The sequence below is a fragment of the Equus przewalskii genome, chromosome 4 (assembly GCF_037783145.1).
Source record: "Equus przewalskii isolate Varuska chromosome 4, EquPr2, whole genome shotgun sequence".
In the NCBI taxonomy this organism is placed as follows: Eukaryota; Metazoa; Chordata; class Mammalia; order Perissodactyla; family Equidae; genus Equus; species Equus przewalskii.
Genome location: NC_091834.1, coordinates 64,936,556 through 64,955,377, shown reverse-complemented (window position 1 = coordinate 64,955,377; position 18,822 = coordinate 64,936,556). Strand labels below are relative to the sequence as shown.

General features: G+C 35.7%; 1 protein-coding gene across 2 annotated transcripts in view; it reads left to right on the top strand.

Annotated features, from left to right (window-relative positions):
- DPY19L2 (dpy-19 like 2) overlaps positions 1–18,822 on the top strand; it is a 103,962-nt gene that overhangs the window by 72,451 nt on the left and 12,689 nt on the right. The window contains exons 14-18 of one of the 2 annotated variants that reach the window (XM_070616219.1): positions 37–138; positions 1,482–1,553; positions 3,991–4,037; positions 12,169–12,193; positions 18,692–18,811. In XM_070616219.1, coding sequence (XP_070472320.1) covers positions 37–138; positions 1,482–1,553; positions 3,991–4,037; positions 12,169–12,193; positions 18,692–18,811 — 366 coding nt within the window. The remainder of the gene's footprint in view (positions 1–36; positions 139–1,481; positions 1,554–3,990; positions 4,038–12,168; positions 12,194–18,691; positions 18,812–18,822) is intronic. The other variant, XM_070616220.1, reaches the window with a different exon arrangement.

Here is an 18,822-nt window from a genome sequence, read left to right as displayed (position 1 = left end):
TGTAATTTTAATTCCTTTCACTTTATTTTCTTCTAGATTCTCCTGAGTGACCTTATCGCAGCCAGAATCTTAAGGTATACAGATTTCCATACCTTAATTTACACCTGTGCTCCTGAGTTTGACTTCATGGAAAAAGCGGTATGAATGTTTCTTTGTTTTTTCCTTCTCTACAGGTATGGTGGTTTTTTCTCTTACATTTTCCTTTTAATCTGAAACTCAAAATTTTTATTCAGAAACACCTAACTTACTTACTGTATCATTTTTTTACTGTAACTTGTGCTAATCCTATGGCCTTCCTTACCTGTTTTCTTATGTGTAAAATCAGTAAACAGTGACCCCCATCTTAAAGAATTATTGATGATGGTTAAATGAGATAATCCAGGGAGAGTGCTTAACATATACCAGCCATAGTGAATTACTATTATTACAGTTCAATTACTTTTAATAACCTAGGTCACTTAGAGGTGTGGGACTACTCAAGAAAAATAAATCCAAATTCTTGTTTTTGTTTTTAAAAAAATTCAGTTTTATTTCATCTAATACTCCAAGTATTATAAAAATTTTTAACAAGATGTTGCCAAGAAAGGTGTACTACTAATTATACATTATTCTCTTATCTGTCCAACTAGTCATACATTCATTCAAAAGCTATTATTGACCACCAGTTATCTGTGAAGCAGGTTGCTGTAGGACTACAAAGAAGAAAATGACTTGGTTCCTGCCTTCAAGAAATATATAGTTTATGGGGGCCAGCCCCGTGGCTGAGTGGTTTATGTTCATGTGCTCCGCTTCGGCAGCCCAGGGTTTCACTGGTTTGGATCCTTGGCACGGACCTAGCAACACTCATCAAGCCATGCTGAGGCGGCGTCCCACATAGCAGAGCCAGAAGGACCCACAACTAGAATATACAAATGTGTACTGGGGGGCTTTGGGGAGAAGAAGAAGAAAAAAAGGAAGAATGGCAACAGATGTTAGCTCAGGGCCAATATATAGTTTAGTTACATAGTGAATTGCTCCCTGTCACAAATGTCCTGAGAATTCTTTAGCTGATATTATTTCAGTACTTATTCATACGTAGGCTAGCTTTCTTCCTTGTTAGCTCTACTTTCACAAATGAAAATATTGGAAATTTGCAGCCCAGGACATGATAATGTAGGGCCCAGGGATCAGTAAACACACATTTTAAAACTTAATATGAAGTAAATAAAGATAACACCAAAAGAAAGGAAAAAATAATAGACATAGCTAATATTTTGTTTAATGGTTTTTATCATTAAAATTTTTGATAAATTTGTGCAACTGTTTTTATAATTTTGATTCTTGTATTAGAACATGAAAGTTGATAAATATATACTCTGTTAATGACAAAGATATTTGTACCTTTAAGAAATTTCGTTATGACACTCAATTTGACATAGATTTTTACTCATTTAATATAAAATTTAATAAATGACTATTTTGAATAATTTGCTATATTTCAGACTCCACTGAGATACACAAAGACATTATTGCTTCCAGTTGTTATGGTGATTACTTATTTTATCTTTAAAAAGGTATTTTTAAAAAATTTTACCACTTGCTTTTGGGTTCAAGATAAGGGCTATAATAGATTAATACTAATAGCTCAGAATTCCGTCTTATTTTTAGAATGAACTCTTCCCCTCACTGGCAATGTTTTTATTCAGATCTTTCTTTATCTATTATTATATGGGTTCTTTTAGAAAGCCACATTAGAAAAGATATCTTATTTATTTTTCAAAAGAAATGTATGAATTACCCACCATATACCAAGAATTACATTAACATTGTAGGTACATTGGGACAAATAAGACAGGCCTGCCCCTATAGTCTGCAGGTGGGAGGGGCATTAAGCAAATAATCACACAAATGTTAAAATTTTTATAGGTTCTATGAAAGAAAAGTACAATGACAACTTTGGTATCTTTCAAATATAAAGCACATTTAAAGAAACCTTGATCTGTTTTGAGACATGCACAGGAGAAGTTTTTGTAGCCATTTAAAAAAATCATTCTTTACATGTTCCCTGTTTTCACAAGAAAGGAAAATATTATCACAATAGAAGAAATAATGTTTAAAATACCATTGGCAGGTTTTCTTGATCTGAGGGTGGTTTATCTAAAAGCCTAGTTAAAAACAGTGGGTCCTTCGTTTTTGGCAATTTTGAACCATCTTTATTGGTATTGTTTACAAGTTGACTTGCCTTAAGTCAGTATGTATTATTTTATACTTTTAAGCAGATAGCAATAACATGATTTATTTACCACTGTACCAAGTGTGGTCCTGTTCAAACTAGTTTTCTATATTTAAAGTCAATTGCATATCTTGTCTGTGTAGCTCCAGTTCCCACATTTTTCATTCCTTTGTTTTCACATAGAATATGAATAATTTATGAATGAGAAAGCATCTCTCTCTACGTCTCTGTTGTTTCACCCTTGATCCAGTTCCCTAGGGACCCCTTGGAAAGAGTGAGGATAGAAGTAACAGAAGGAACGGGAAATTATGCACAGTTTTGCTGCTCTCCATCCTGGTGGCCCTACCTAGCCTAGCTCAAGTTGCAAGTGTTCTCTACTAGCCCGTTTCTATTCCATCACGACAGTGTGGTATTCTTACAGGCTCCACTTGGAGGGGCTAATGCAGGAATTAACTATCGAGTGGGAAGATAGTCAACACAGGAGAAAATGATAGCTAGATCTACTATTACTATTTTTTTTAATTAAGATCCAAGACTTGTAAACACAATACTAGCCCCAAAATGCACCACAGCTCAAACCACACGTGTGTGCTAACATGTGCATGCATGCACACACACGTCCCTGCAGCCACTAAAACTTAGCTCCTTTCTGCTTCTGTGTAAATCCCTCAGTTTCTGTTTGTCCTATTGTGGCTTATTTTTCATCTCAATGATACTTCTGCTGTTCATTTCAATTTTCACTTGTGTGAAATCAACTTCCAAGAGGGAAAGAAGGAAGACATATCTAGAATATGATTTTTCTATGGCACAACTGAATCTTGAACTCCTATAAATGCATATATTCTATTAACTATACCCTGGAATAAGTTTTTGCTTGCCTAAGTGCCTAGAATCTCACTTATGCCACTTGAAACATTCTTCCATGCAGGATGCTCTTGAGTCAATAGGGGAGTTAAAAATTCTAAACTTAGATTTCATTGTAAGGTAGAGTTCAAATTTCACTATACATTTTTTCACCGTTTATCCATGAGTTACAAACCACATGTCATGCAGAGTGCAAAATTTTAAGTTCCCCGTAAATTTTTCTATCTTAGCATTTAAGTTGTGTGGGATTCCTGCTAAGCCTTTTTGGCCAGATTTAGCCTTCACATTCCCCTTCCCTCCTCCGTCTCCCAGCCTCACCATCGTCGGGTACATTCTGATAAATGCTCTTAAGCCTTCTGTATCAGTCATTTCAGGCTGAGATAGATCAGGGAAGCAGATATGCCACAGCTAATTCTGTAATAATCAGGAGTTTGAGTGAAATAAGGATATAAACTGGGGGGGGGGGGGGGGCGGGGCGGGGAGAGAAAGAGGACAAGAGAGAGATTCCTAATTCTCTTGGAAGGCAAAGATAAAACAGTCTCTGAAGGTATGTGGAGGAAGCTGCCTCCTTTGTGGAAACCAATCCCCCACCTTCAGCTCACCCCCTCCCACTAAAATATAAACCTAAACCCTAGTATAGAGTTATCCACATATCAAAGGGTAGAATTTTAGAGCTGAAATGGACCTTAAAGCTGAAATGGACTCCAACACTCTTTTCTTTTTTTTTTAAATAGGATTTATAACTGCAAAACATTCTTTGCCTGGGGCAGAGCTGGAACTATACTGTTCCTGAAGACTCACTTTAACAATAAAAATACTTCTCTCTAGTGGGGGTGTTTATGTTAATGAATTGGGGCACTTTAAATATCACATAATTCCTTAGAAAAGTTTCATTTATTTGATTCTATTCACAGGCTTTTCGTGATATTTTATGTGTCTTATCTGCAAACACTTGTCTAAGGTAATTGTAATTATTTTTAAATCATACTGTATTCAATTATTAAATAACACTGTAATATAGTTTTTCAAATGAATGTACAGTAGACTTCAGCATTATGATTAAGAAAGGAGACGTGAACCAAACTTAGATGTTTTCTTTAAAAAAAGAATGAATGTTTTATTCTTATGGATCTCTTTTATGTATTTGGTCTTGTTTTGGAGATATTTATATTTGTGAATTAACTCAAAGTTTAAATTGGTTTAGTTTATTTTAGTATATAAACATACAAGAAACATACCACTCAAATAAATCACACGTTGCTATAGGACATGAGAAGTAAATTGTGAAGAGAGCTCCTTCTGAGGAAAATCTTAACTCGTTACATTTTATGTTTGTAGATATGTCATTAGATTTTCTGTATTTAATGAATTTATTTTTTACGACAGTTTTAGATTTACAGAAAAATTGTGAAAATAGTACAGATAATTTCCGTGAACCCTATACCCCATGCTTATATTTTCAGTCAGTAGAATGGTTACCAGAAGAGTTAGAGTCTTATGTTCAAAATCCTTGAAATGATAGAATCTTATTTGTTGAAATCATTTCCAAACCAAGGGGGTAAATAGACCCACTCTACTGTTTTCTGGTTAGGTGGAGCTCAGGGGAATGTGTCTTGACATTCTCCAGAGAGTGTATTTAGAGCCTGAAAACTATTCCCATAAGGAATGCTAGAAGGGCCCTGGGAAATTTAATGGGATAATAGAAGTTTGAGGGGTACATGGCAGCTGTCTTCAAATTTTGAGAAGGTGTAGGGCTGCCCTGTAGCCTACTGGTTACGTTCAGTGCACTCCACTCCAGCAGCCCAGGTTCAGTTCCCAGGCATGGACCTACACCACTCATCAGTGGCCATGCTTTGGCAGTGACCCACATACAAAATAGAGGAAGACTGGCACAGATGTTAGCTCAGGGTGAATCTTCCTCAGCAAAAAAAAATAAGAATTAAAAATTAAAAAAATAAAATATCTGAGAAGGTGTAATATGAAAGAGCACAGACTTTGGGGGGCCAATGAGTGGAAAATACTTAGTCAAAATAAGGAGGTCTTTCTTAGAGATTAAATACCTGAAAATGATCATCCTGCATGTCTGTGTGTGGGCAGAAGGCTCCTTTAAATAGCACAGATAATGCATGCTTGTGGTAATACATTCAGACAAAATGGTATATCAAGAAAAGAGGGTGCTGATTGTAAATGGCTTTGTATGTATCATTCTAGGAAACACATATAAAAAGACAGTATTTTTTTCATGGAATTGTAGTATTCCATTAAATCGTAGTAGTAGTATTCTGTAACTTGTTTGTTTCACAGTGTGTCTTGAGTGTCTGCCTGGAACTTCCTCACACTTTGTATTGGTCTCCATGTTTTGTTGTTCATCATCATGAGTGATGACCAAGTACTTAGCCATTCCCACATCAATGGATATTTAGATTATATTTATTTTTTGTCATAACAGCCAATGCTATGAGTAATGAACATTCTTATACATGTATCCTTGCATACTTATTTTAGTGTTTAGAATGTTTAGTATTTAGAATACTTGAAATGGGACTGCTGGATCATAAGGTATGAATATTTTATAATTTAGTAAATACTGAGAACTTATAATGATAAGCGTCGATTTCCCTGCATCTCTATGAAGACCAGTTATCAAACTTTTAGCATTTTCTGATAGGTAAAGGAAAAAAATGACTCATTTCATTTTATAAAAATCTTTACCAGTGAAGTTTTACATCTTTCTATGTGTGTGTTCTCTATATTTCTTCTAGACCATTTGAATATTGATTTGTAGTGTTTTTTGTATTATAGACAGTAACCTTTTGACTATTATGGTGTAACATAGTTTCTTCCAGGATGTCAGTGTATAGTTTATGAATGCTCTTTGCTTTATAGAGATTTAAAATTTCTGTTCAGTCACAACTGTACGTTTTCTGCTTCTGTGTTTGGTTGTTGCTTAGAAACACTTCCCTACATCAAAAATCATTAAAATATTTCCACATATTTTCTTTCGTAATTTTCTCTGTCTGGCAACTCATTGATCTCTATTTCTATGGAGTCAGTTACTAGAAAACTGTTGCATTCTTTTGGTTGTGTCGTGTTTCCTTGATTTTTCGAGTTTCTTGTAGCTGATGCCTTCGCTTTTCATGGAGCAATCACTTCTTCCCCTGGGGAGCCAATAGCAGCAATGGCTGTTGTTTACCTCAGTGGTGGAAGCTGCCCGTGTCTTCTGCAAAGCAGGCCACAGGGGTCCGTGCTGACAAACGCTGTGGGGTCCTCTCCTGTGAAAGCTGTTGGAGTCCTCACTGACAAAAACTACAGGGGTCCCTGCAGAGCAGGCCCCTGGGCACTGGTATGGCATCTGCCCCGTGGCTGAAACCGATACCCCTTGCCCTTTTTCTTTATTTCTATCTGTTTCCAGGTGTCTCAGCTAAGCCGATCTCCGTAGTGATCCTTTCTGTGGAGTTATTCCCTGTTTTTTGCTCCACACATTGGTTCTTAACTGGGCTCTTGAGCCCTCCCAGAACAATTTTCGTTTGTGGATAGCTGTCTGATTGTTTTTTGTGGAGGTACCAAGGCATGTATCTACTACTTCACTGTCTTGCTGGCGTCCTCCATAATTTTCTGTTTTGCATACAGATTGTTAATCAACCTTGCATTCGTTTTGTAGTGTGTTGACATATAGGAATCTACCTTCTCCCCCTCAAATGAGGTATTGTCCCAACACAATATTGTGTGATCTTTTTCCCAATCATTTGAAATATCAGTTTTAATCAGATAGTAATAAATTCTCATATGTACTTGATTCTGTTTTAGATTCTCTCTTACATTGATCCATTTGTTTCTGAGTCAAAACAGCACTATTTAAGCCTCCCCTTTATTGTTATCATTTTTCATATTTATTTATGTTTACTTTTCCAGGTAAGCTTTGGAATAAATGTGTCTAGAATCTCCCTCGCCCCCAGGCACCCACCGTAGTCTATTGGAATTGCCTTAGATTAATTCAGGGAGAATTTAGTCTTTATATCATTGATTCTCCAATCCAGTAATGTGATGTATCTCTACTTATTAGTGTGGGCAAGTCACTTAACACCTCCGTGCCCCAGTTTCATCATCCATAAAATGGGTATAACAACATCAACCTCACAGGGTTACTGCATGTATTAGAAGAGTTAATGCATGTGAAGTGCTTAGAACTGTTGGCAGAACAAACACTCAAGTGTTATTATTACTGTGGTTGTTATTCTAATTTTTATACTTTATTCAAGCTCTGTAGTTTTCTTCCCCTATGAGTCTTACTAAGGTTTTTTTCTTTTGGATCTTACAGATTTTTTCCTTTTTTTGTTGGCTATTGAGAATGATATTTTTAGATATTTGCTAATTTATCATTACTATTTTATAGAAAAGCTGTTGATTCTTAAACATCAGTTTTGTATCCAGCCACATTAACAAACTTTCCTTTTAATTCTATAGTTTTTCAATTGATTCTCTGGATTTTCTAGGCAGGTTATCATATAATCTACAAATAATAATCATTTCTCAATATAGATACCTCTTTTTTTTCTTATCTTCCTGTATTGGCTAGAAGTTCCAAAACAAATTTGAATAATTGCAGTGCTTTGTGTTTTGTTTCTGGCTGGAAGATGAATGCCTTTACTGGCTCACTATTCTGTTTGCTGTCAGTATGTAATAGATAGCCTTTATTTATTTAAGGAAGTTTCCTTGTAGTCTATATAAACCAAAATATTTTTTAAATTAAATATCAATGTTGAAACTGTATGGTTTGTGAATTATAGCTCAATAAAACTGTAAAATAAAAAGATGTATTTTCAGAAGTATTTTAGGATCATTGTATGGCTTTTTTCCTTTATTGAGTATCTATAAATAATATCCTCATAGGTTTCTTAATGTTGATCTATTTCTGAACACCAAGAATGAAATCTGTTTGGTGTTTGTGCATTATTTCTTTAATACTGTGCTGAAACTTATTTGCTAATATTTTATTTAGTGTGTGTATATGTGTATGTATATATATTCACTAGTCTATAGAGTTTTTGTGGGCTATCCCTACCTGGTTTTGGAACCAAAGTTGTAATCATCTCATAGCTTTATATCTTTCTCTGTTCTTGGGGATAGCTTAATTAACATGGAAATTATCTGCTTCTTAAGGATTTGACAGACTCACCCATAAAAATATCTTGGCCTTTTCTTAAAGGTGGGAGCTTAGCCTTGACTGTTTTTTCAACATCTTAAAATAGCAGTATATTTATACAGATACTCTTCTTGAGTCACTTTTGTAATTTATATTTTTATGAAAAATAAGCCATTTCATATAGACCATAAATTATAGAAATAATTCTTTTAAAACAATTTCATCTGTATTTGTAATTATCTTTTTTCTTCAGATTTATCAGAAGTCTTTCTTGTTTGGATTTTTCAAAAAACCAACTTTTTGTTTTATTTATCATTTATGAGGGCTGTTCTCTTATTTTATTTCTGCTTATATTTTTATCTATTTTTATTCTTTTTTTGGTGTCTTTTTATTATTTTCTGTGTTTAATGTCCAGCTCACTTATTATCAATGTTTATTCTTTTCTAGTAAATTCATTAAAAGGAATCATTTTTCATCTGAAAACCACTTAAACTATATCCAGTAGGTGTGTGTAGCATTACCATTAATGTTCATTACTATTTGGTCTGTGATATGAATTGTGATTATTTAATCTAAAAATTGTGTAGAAGAATGTCTTAAAATTTTTAGCTAGTTAGTTTCTTTTATATTTTTGCCTTCATGGTTTATTTATTTGCTCTTTATCAAGGTTAGTGTTCAGTTTTTGTAAATGTGAGCATTTGAAAAACATGTATTGCATATTTGGGGAGAGTTCAAAGTTACATGTAATTAACAGTGCTGTTCTAAATTCTTTAATATATCAATTTATCTTTCTGTTATTTTCTCAGAATGCTATCTTCATGTATCACATTGAGAATGTATTTTGTCTTTCAAAATTGTAATGTTAATGGTTTTTGCTTTACATAGATAGTGCTATTGTTCATTTCATGATTATTATAGGATTGTACCTTTGATTATTGTAAAGGATATTCTTTGCCTTATTTAATACTTTCTGCTTTGAATTCTCCTTTGCAGAAAGTTAATATTGCCACATCCACTTTCTATTTTAGTATTTGCCTGGTGTACCTTTATCTGTGCTTTATTTTCAACCTTTTTGTGACATTTTGGTTTAGATATATTTCTAATTGTTGGATTTTATTTTTTCCCTTCAATCTAGATTCTCCTACTATTCGTTTTTAAATTGGTGAATTAAACCCATTTTGTGATAACTGCTAAGTTTGGATTCTAGCTTCCATATTTGTTTATGTTTTCTATTCATCATGCTTTAAAAAAAATTATTTTCTTGACATTTGCTGACTCGTTTGTCTACACCCCATTTCTGTTTTCCTAGTTGTTTCCCTTAAATTTTTAGAAAATATATTAATATCGAGTTAATTAGTTTCTAAACGTGTTATTCTCAACAATAATAACTAATGCTTATTGGCTGTGTGCCTGACGGTATTTTTAAGTTTCTTACCTCAGTAAATCATTACAACCACTCTGTGAGAGAAGAGTTCCATTATGATACTCATTATTTAGAGATGAGGAAACTGAAGCACAGAGGAGGTAAGTAATTTTCCCAAAGGCAAACAGCTAGTAAGTAGTATAGTTAGGATTCAGACTCAGGGACTCTAGCTTTAGAGACCTGCTTGCTTCCCTGCTGTGCTATTGGAACACTTCGCCCTTCCCACACACCGTCACCTCCCATGTTATACTGAAGCAATCTGACATTTTAGCTAGATTGTTGTAATATCTCCTGTTTTAAGAAGTGTCTGAACATTTAGACTAAAGACAAAAGAAATTTTTGTACTTCAAATTCTACTGGTTTGTTCTTGACTGTTTCTTGTGTCTCATTCTTTCCTCCTCTTAGATTCAAAGACTGCATCTGCTCAAATGCTGTTTTGTAGAAAGAGTGCAGAGATGGCATACTGTCTGAGTGCTTTCTTGTCTGAAAAATGCTCTCATTTTGCCCTCAGATTGATGGATTGGTTAGTAAATATTTCTAGAATTTATTCAGCATTTTGTGGATATTGCTTCATTGTTTCCTAGCATGGAGCATTACAGATAAGAAATCTTAGGTCTTTACTTTTGCTCTCTGGAAACTTAAGAGTTTTGAGAGCGTGTGTGTGTGTGTGTTTTATATGTTTATTAATTCATAGGACATTGTAATTTGAACACTCAAATCTTTCTTTAGCTCAAGGAATTGTTGTTCTCTTATTCTTTTTCTTTAGCCTCCCTTTTTTGAACATCTTTTCTTGCTTTTATCACAACTATCTATTTCTTTTTTCTCCTATGTTCTCAGAGAATTCCATGACCGGGTCTTCAACATTTTCAATTTCAGCTTTATACATTCTGCTATTCAGCCTTCTTTTGAGGTGTTAAATTAGGCAAATATGTTTTTCTCAGAATTTCTGAAAGCTCCTTATCATTGCACTTGTTCTAATTGTATGGATGCAATATCCTCTTAAACTTCTCTGAAGATAATTATTGGAATTTTCACCTAATACTCTCTTTTATTTCTTGCGTTAACTCTTATTTCCTGAGTGGTCAGTTCATTTGCTCATTCGTCTTGGTTTTTCTCTTTCATGCTGTTTGTGTTTCATGATTCGGTTGTATATTCATATTTTAAATTAGCTGCTAGATTTATTTGTATCAGTAGTTATTGTCAGAGTCTTTGGCCATTATAATAATTACTTACCTACCAGGCCTCTCCCTTGCATGCACCAGCTCACCATGGGATTCTGTTGTGACAGGCAGATTTCAGGACACTGCATCCCCACCCCCGCCCCCACGCTTGACTGCATTAGTTAGGAAGGAGCTGCAGTGGAGGCAAAGTAATTTGGTGATTCCGCTACTATACTGAAAGGCTTCTCCTAACTCCCTTCTCCCCCTTTTTTTTAATCTCTAGATGTGTGTGTGCCCTCAAACTTCCATACTTCTACTTGCTTTCTTGAACTGTCTTCTCTCTCCAACCCCAAAATCTGTATTAGGTGGCTTCTGCATCCTGTAAAGCCTCTTTATAAATCTAAAATATCTAGTCTTTTCAATGGGACGATAAAAGAGGCAGTCTGATACTCTTGTATAATCTAGCATGAACTCTGTGAGGGTAAGAACGGCATCTGCGCCGTCCTCGCTGTGCTCACGATGTGGTGTCCAGATCACGGTAAGTGCACCGCAACAAGGTAGTAGATTTTTAGACCTGAATATTTAGTAAATTTGTTGGACAGCTTTTCTGGAACTGAAAATATTGATATGCTTTACCCAATAATTTTACTTCTGGACATTAACCCTGAGGAAATACTCAGAAATGCTCAAAGGTTTATGTACAGCGATGTTCATGTTATTTATAGCTGTGAAAAATGAAAACAACTCAGACGTGCAGCAATGCTTAAAGTACCGTATATACTGTACATGGTTGAATATTTAATAAAAATTCTTTGTATTCACTTATCCTTCCAGAGGTACAGTCTCCAGTGATCAGTGAAACTTATTTTATCTTAACCAAAGAATGGCTTTTTGGTATACTTTAAATTAGGTTGACTGTAAATCATGCCTTTTAAATTTCTGTAATTTTTATTGATGCTATCTAATGTTTTTATTTTTATTTATGCTCCTAAGTACTTTAGAGAGAATCAAATTTTAGAAATCTAAAACATGGGGCCTGCCTGGTGGCGCAGCAGTTAAGTACACACCTTCCGCTTCGGCGGCCCAGGGTTCACGGGTTCGGATCCCGGGTGCAGACATGGCACTGCTTAGTACACCATGCTGTGCTAGGCGTCCCATATATAAAGTAGAGGAAGATGGGCATGGATGTTAGCTCAGGGCCAGTCTTCCTCAGCAAAAAGAGGAGGATTGGCAGCAGTTAGCTCAGGGCTAATCTTCCTCAAAAGAAAAATGGAAAAATCTAAAACAAATAAATGAAGTTTATTTTCGTGTAATCATAGTAATAATGGACATTCAGTAAATAGAGAATATTTTTGTTTTATTCCAGAAAACAGCTCCTTGAACATGGTGAGGTAAAGCTTTCATTTTAATCTCTGGTAGACTTGTGTATTAAATTCTAGGTCAAGGATAATTCACAAAGGTGTAACCTGCTGCTGAGACACCATCTGCAGTGCTTTGTGGTTCAGCCTTGGTGATAAGTTTCTCCTGATCCTTCGCACTCCTTAAACTGCTCTGTTTTGAATACTAGTAAGGATTTGAAAGCCAGAGGCTGATTTATGACTGTGGAACATAATTAAATTAAATTATCTTCATTTATTCATTCTCCCCTTCATTCAACCATAACAAGTATTGATTTCTAGCCTGCAGAGCTAATCACATACAGTCCATCAGGGCAGGTACCCATGGCCTTGTGACTGGTGGCCTTCTGCCACGTGAAGACTTGATGGTCAGTCAGTTACAAGCTTAGCAGTGTTATGGGACACAAAAGATAGTATAGCAGTGTTCCTGCACTCAAATATGTAAGTTTTCAATGGAGACATGAAACAAATAAGACAGCATTTTATATGGTGCTGAATTATTTTGTGGTGTACAAAGGGAAGGATCAGCACAGGCTGGAAATATGATTTCCTAGGTAATGGAACTGAGTCTTAAAGTGAAGGTCAAATTGACAAGAGAGGGCAACTGAATTTGAAACTAATGGGAATAGTTTATGATGATAACTATTATCTTTTTAATAGTTATTATGTGCCATGTACTGTGCTGTTTGGTTCTCATAATACCATTTTTCAAATAAGAAAATTATGTTAATTAGGTGATACTGCCTGTTACAGAGATAAAACACCAACATTTCAATGATTTCACTCAGTAGAAGTTTAATTCTTTGCTCACATAAAGTTAGAAACAGGAGTTCCTGATTAGCAAGTGGCTCTCCAACAAGCAGTGATTGGGAGACCCAGACTCCTTCCATATGTGGCTCTGCCATCTTCAACATGTGGCTTCTGGGGTTGATGTGCTCGTCTGCATCAAGCCAGCAAGCAACAGAGGGGTCTCTGCCAAGAAATAGAAATCTAGAGAAATTAAGTAGCCTACCTAAGGTCTCATAGCTAGTTTGTAGGAAAGCTTGCATTGAACCCAAGCAGTACATTTCTAATGCTCTTAAAGTAATAGCACTTACTGCTTCCTACAGACAGGGTATTTTTTGTAAATGATTTACATATATTCATAATTTCATTCTCACAACAACCCATTGAGATAAGTACTATTGTTTATATTTCACAGATGAGAAACACTGTGGCATAGAAAGGTTAAGTAATTTGCCTAAGGCCACAAAGCTAAAGTGACCTTAGGTTTGTGGAGCCAAAGACAGTGAGCCCAGGCAGTGTAGCAGCGGAATCCGTGCTGTTAGCCATTCAGCCTACTACTGCCTACAGTGAGCTGCTCTTACATAAATTAGCCACGTCACGTTACTGATTTAATACACAATATTTAAAACCCACCTCTTTTCAGAAACATAGTATTCCTTAATTTTCTGCCATTTCTCACATTATTTTGCTACTTTCTCTTTCATTTCTCGAGTTACCCTTACTTTTGCCCATTTTTTCTTTTTTTCTACTAATTTGATCAGTTTGATTTCTATTGTGTGCCTATTGTACACCAAGTACCTGCTTTTATGGAATTTAACGTATGGTAGAGGAAGACAAAAATGTGAACGGATGATTATATGTGCAATGATAAAGATAGATACAAAAGTCGTACAGAAAAAAGTGATTAGATCTGTGTGGAGGGGGTGGGGCTGTCAAGGAAAGATTTTATTAATGACGTTTGAGGATGTGTTTACCAAGGTCAAAGGATGTGCATGGAAGACATAAGGTAATAGGTTATGTTTAGAGCTATAGGCAAATCAGTAATGCTGATGCATAAGAAAGGCAAGAAGTAGCAGGAAATGAGATGGGAAAAGTAACCAGAGTTCAGACTATGGCGGCTTCACATGCAAAGAAGCTGCACGTCGTTCTAGACTTTGTTGTTAAGCAGGAGATGATACAGTCAGATCTGAGTTTCAAATATTTTAAGTCTGTTGGCAGTAAAGAGGATGGTTTTTTAAAAAGGCAGTCAGAAGTCAAGCCAACTAGAAGGAAGACAGTGACAGCAAATCTCTTAATTTTTTTAAACTGAAGAGAGTTTGCTAAACTGATGTATAGGCAGATTAGAGATTTAAATTTCTAAAAACAGTAGGTCTTATGGAAGGAAATGATCTATTTCCATGCAGTGCCATTGTGAAGTCTTATGTCTGCTGGATGAGAGGCTGGCTTCTCATCCCACTCCCACTTGTGGCTCACGCTTGGTAAATCTGTGCTTACAAGGCTTGGGAGATGGCGACTGTTTTCACGTTAGGGGTGATGGGGTATGGAAGGCATAAACCCTGGGAGAGGTACGGGGCTGTGCCTCACTCTGAGTGGGATATGATAACAAAAGGTTACACGTTGCAGCTTGTTTCAGGATTGGCTGAGGAGGATTCCTTAGGATCATTTTATCACCAGAGTCTTAGTTCTCAACTCCCTGCTTTGTGCCAACCCTCTGAATCTGGGACAGTCTGCATCCTTCGACTTACTGAACAAACCCTGGATTATCTCCCCACTGTCATGATATTATTAAAGTGTGTTAGAGTAAAGAATTCTGTTGTGATTTTTCTTCATAATTTAATTATCTGTATTTATTGCATCAAATTAACTCCTTTTAACCAATTTTTCTATCTTATGGGCTTAGAAATTAGTGAAGGAGTACCTACTAATTCGTGGGAAAGAAAGAGAAGGGAAAGAGAGTTAGGAACAATATTTATTGCCAGAATGTCATAGTCCCAATGAGGAGCTAGTATGAAGACAGGCTAAGGAGAGAGAACATTGAAAGTATTGGCTCCTGAGTATTCTTTTGACCCACTCAGACCTCTTTTTGTCCATGATAGTCAGTCCTGCATCAGCCTTCACTTGTTTTTCTAATCCCTGGAGTTTATTATATAAAGTTTGATCCTTTATATTTTACGTCAGTTGAGTTTGTGTTTTCTATTATGAACAAAGTTTTTCTATTACTCACAGCCAAAGGGTTTTCTGTGACGTACAGTGAAGGCATATGAACCAGTACAGAGATATTCTGTTGAAGGATTGAAGTGTTGCAGAATTTGGGGGAAGAATTACTTCTCTTAAGAAACTGATTGAGTGATAGATGTTGGGGGTCTGTACACTTCTGTGTTCACAAACTGAGAGAACCATGTTGTTGAATAGTTTATTTTTGAGAGGAAGCACAGGGTAGTGGTTAATGGCATAGACTTGGCAGCTGAACTGGACTCAGATCCACTTACTAGCTGTGTGATCTTGGCTGAGTTACCTCACGTCTTTTGGGGAGCAACAATAATCAAGGTGTTTATGTCATATGGTTGCTATGGGATAAATGAGTTATAAATAAGGTACTTAGAATAATGCCTAGTGTAAGTTAAGCACTGTGTAAATGTCCACTTTTATAATTAGTGTGCTTTCTGGACCAATACTTCAGGAGGCTCCAACCAGTATTCTGCTCCGTGTATCATGTGCTACTGGAGGGCACCTCTTTAGTGTATTCTCAAGGCATCTTCACACTGTGTTGGGAGGTAGTTTTGACAGGAACAACCCACCCTTTGGACTGGCCTTAGACACTTGGTCCTTGTATTCTCTCTGCTTGGTGTGAGCTGCTACCTCACATTTTACCCAGTTGGGTTCACTTATTCCAAAGATGGGGAATGAACAGTTTCCTGAGCTTCAGTTGCTTCCTTGCCTCCAGCCTCTTTTTTGTGAGGATTTTCCTGGTAATTTTTATATGGAAAGAGATACTAGTGAATTGGCAATAGTTTACATACAGTAGTGATTTTGGACTATACTTTTTGACTGTAGCCTTCTGTCCTCCACTTGGTGATTAAAAAGAAAGCTATTTAATAGAATGGGAGATAAAATAACCATGGCAAGAGAGCTCAGGAAAGTCAGGAGCCTGAGTGTAGAAGAATGGTTAGGAGCATTGGGTGAGAATAGAAAGAAAACGTAAGTGATGCCATTTGGAATAGCTATTCTGTGTCATCCAGCTACCGAAAACATCATGCAGAGAAGATAAGGAGGTGGTAGGGATCTTGCAAGTCTCCATATGAAAACAGAGTCCTCCTTTCAGCCATTAGATGATAGAGGAACAGCAAAGAGAATTACTACTTTGAATTTAGTTGTGATCATGTGAGAAGTTGTTGCTAAAGTAGAAATGATGGGAATTAGGGGAGAAAATGATAGTGACTCAAAATAACCAAAGAAAGGAATATTGGAAGAAGTCGGATGTGTGCTTGCATTGATTAGACCATATGTATTATAGCCTATTTCTAGATGCCACATTTTAAGAAAAACATGATCAATCTGTACCACTTCCAGAGCAGGGCAACCAGAACTGTGACAATACAGAACTAGTGATTGAAGGTTTCTGAATATTTAGCCTAAAGATAGAAAAAGCTTTCTAAGAGTGAAGGTGGGGATAGTGCAAAGTCATAATTATGATATTTCAATAATAGAGAACTGTCATGCACAAATGGGTTTGGACTAATTTTATGCCATTCCTGAGGTGTGGAAGTTACAGGGAAACATGGCTTCAGGTTTAGAAAGGATTTTCTAACACTTAGTGCTATCATATAGGCATTCCTGTGGGCATAGTCCTATTCAGGAAATAGTAAATATCCAGTTTGTAGATTGATAGAAAAGATCCCTGTTTTGGATAGCTAATTAAAGTAGATGACCCATGTCATCTACCAATCTATGATTTAGTGTTCTGAACAAAAGGACCCCTTTGGATATGAAGTGTGTTGGTGTCTTTTGTTCCCTCCATAACATGTTCTTCATTTTACCCAAAGATGAATTTGCCTAAAGAAAAATGAAGCCTGACTTTGAAATGAATGTTCCACATTCCATTTTTGGTTCCAAGAATTACAAAAAAAATAAATTTCACTTTTAAACATCTTAACTTAAAAAAGGGGAAAAGCCAGCTTTGGGTACAGTTTTTGCCATTCCATGTTAAATATAAATTATGTATTTCTGGTTATAAAATGACACATTTAACAAAATTGGAAAACACAGAAAAATCACCATTCAGAAGTAACCTGTTAACTTTTTAGGTATATTTTCTTACAGCCTTTTCCCTCCTGTGTGTGTATATCTATGTACACATGTGTATATATGTACACATATATATGTACACACAGGTGGTTTTCACAGAATTAATGTCATTCTGTATGTACAGAGTTTTGTACTCTGAAAACTGTCCCATGCTATTGAATAATCTTCAAGTATGTGATCTTTTAATGGCGGTATACATGTGGAAATGCAGTAATTTACTTATTCTTCTATATTGGTCACTTAGGTTGTTTCTATTTTTGCTGGTAAAAATTGGCTTCAGTGATTATCTTTGTAGAAGCATTTTTGTGTTTTGATTATTCCTTTAAGTTAAATTCTTTGAACGGAAATTTAAGGCAAAGAGGTTGGCTCTTTTCTAGTGTCTTGATAAATATTGCTAAATTACAGGAATGTACCAATTAACTATTTCAGTGTGTTTCATGGCATCCTCTCTAACACTCAGTATTAATTTAATGTTTGGCAGTTTTATAGATGAAAATGTCTTTAATATTTAATTTGTTGAATTGTTAGCTAGAATGTGAATATTTAGTTGCCACTTACTTTGAGTTGCATTAATTCTTTGTCCATTTTCTTGTGAGGAATTGGTTGATATTTTATGACTATGTCTGTGAGAGAAGTTTTGTTTGAAACCTTTGTTCAGTGGCATCTTGATCAAAATGGGGTGTCCTACTAATTAGTACAAATCTTTATATAATTCCACTCCTTTGAAAATAATCTAGTTTATGTTTTGCTGTGATTTTTGTTGCTGACTGAATTTTGCTAACATGCAGATTTGTGAAGCATTCTGCATTTTTATGTCTCTAGGACTCACTTCCTCACCTTGTGTAGGTCTTTGCTCAAATACCAGCTTTCAATGAGGCCCACTCTGAAGATCCTCCTGATGATTGCAACTGCTCCCACCTGTGGCCCCACGCCACACCCTGCGCTCCCGGTCTCCTTTCCCTGCCCCATTTTCTTTTCCATTGCCCTTATCACCTTCTGATAGAGTATATAATGTGTTTATTTATTTGCTGTGTCTGTTTATTTTTTGTCTCTCCTTACCAAATGTACTAAAATGTAAGCCTCACAAGGGCAGAAATTGCTCACTGTCGTTTTATTCACTGTTGTGTCTGAAGCACCCAGAACAGCACCTGGCATGTAGTAGACATTCAATAAATCTTTGTTGAATGAATGAATAGATATTAATAGACATTGCTAAGTTAAAAGATCCTTGTCCATACATCTGAAATTTATATAATGTTAAAAACCAATGTTACCTCAATGAAAAAAATTTAAGAAAGATCCTTGTCCTAATGCATAATAATAATTTTAATATACTTTTTTATATTTATTAATTTTAAAATATATAAAGTGAAACTGTCATTTTGTTTTGTGCTTTTATAGCTGATTTTTCACACATTGCAGTTGTTAGCATTTACTGCTCTTGCCATTTTAATTATGAGGCTGAAGCTGTTTTTGACACCTCACATGTGTGTTATGGCTTCCTTGATCTGCTCTCGATGGGTAAGGTATTC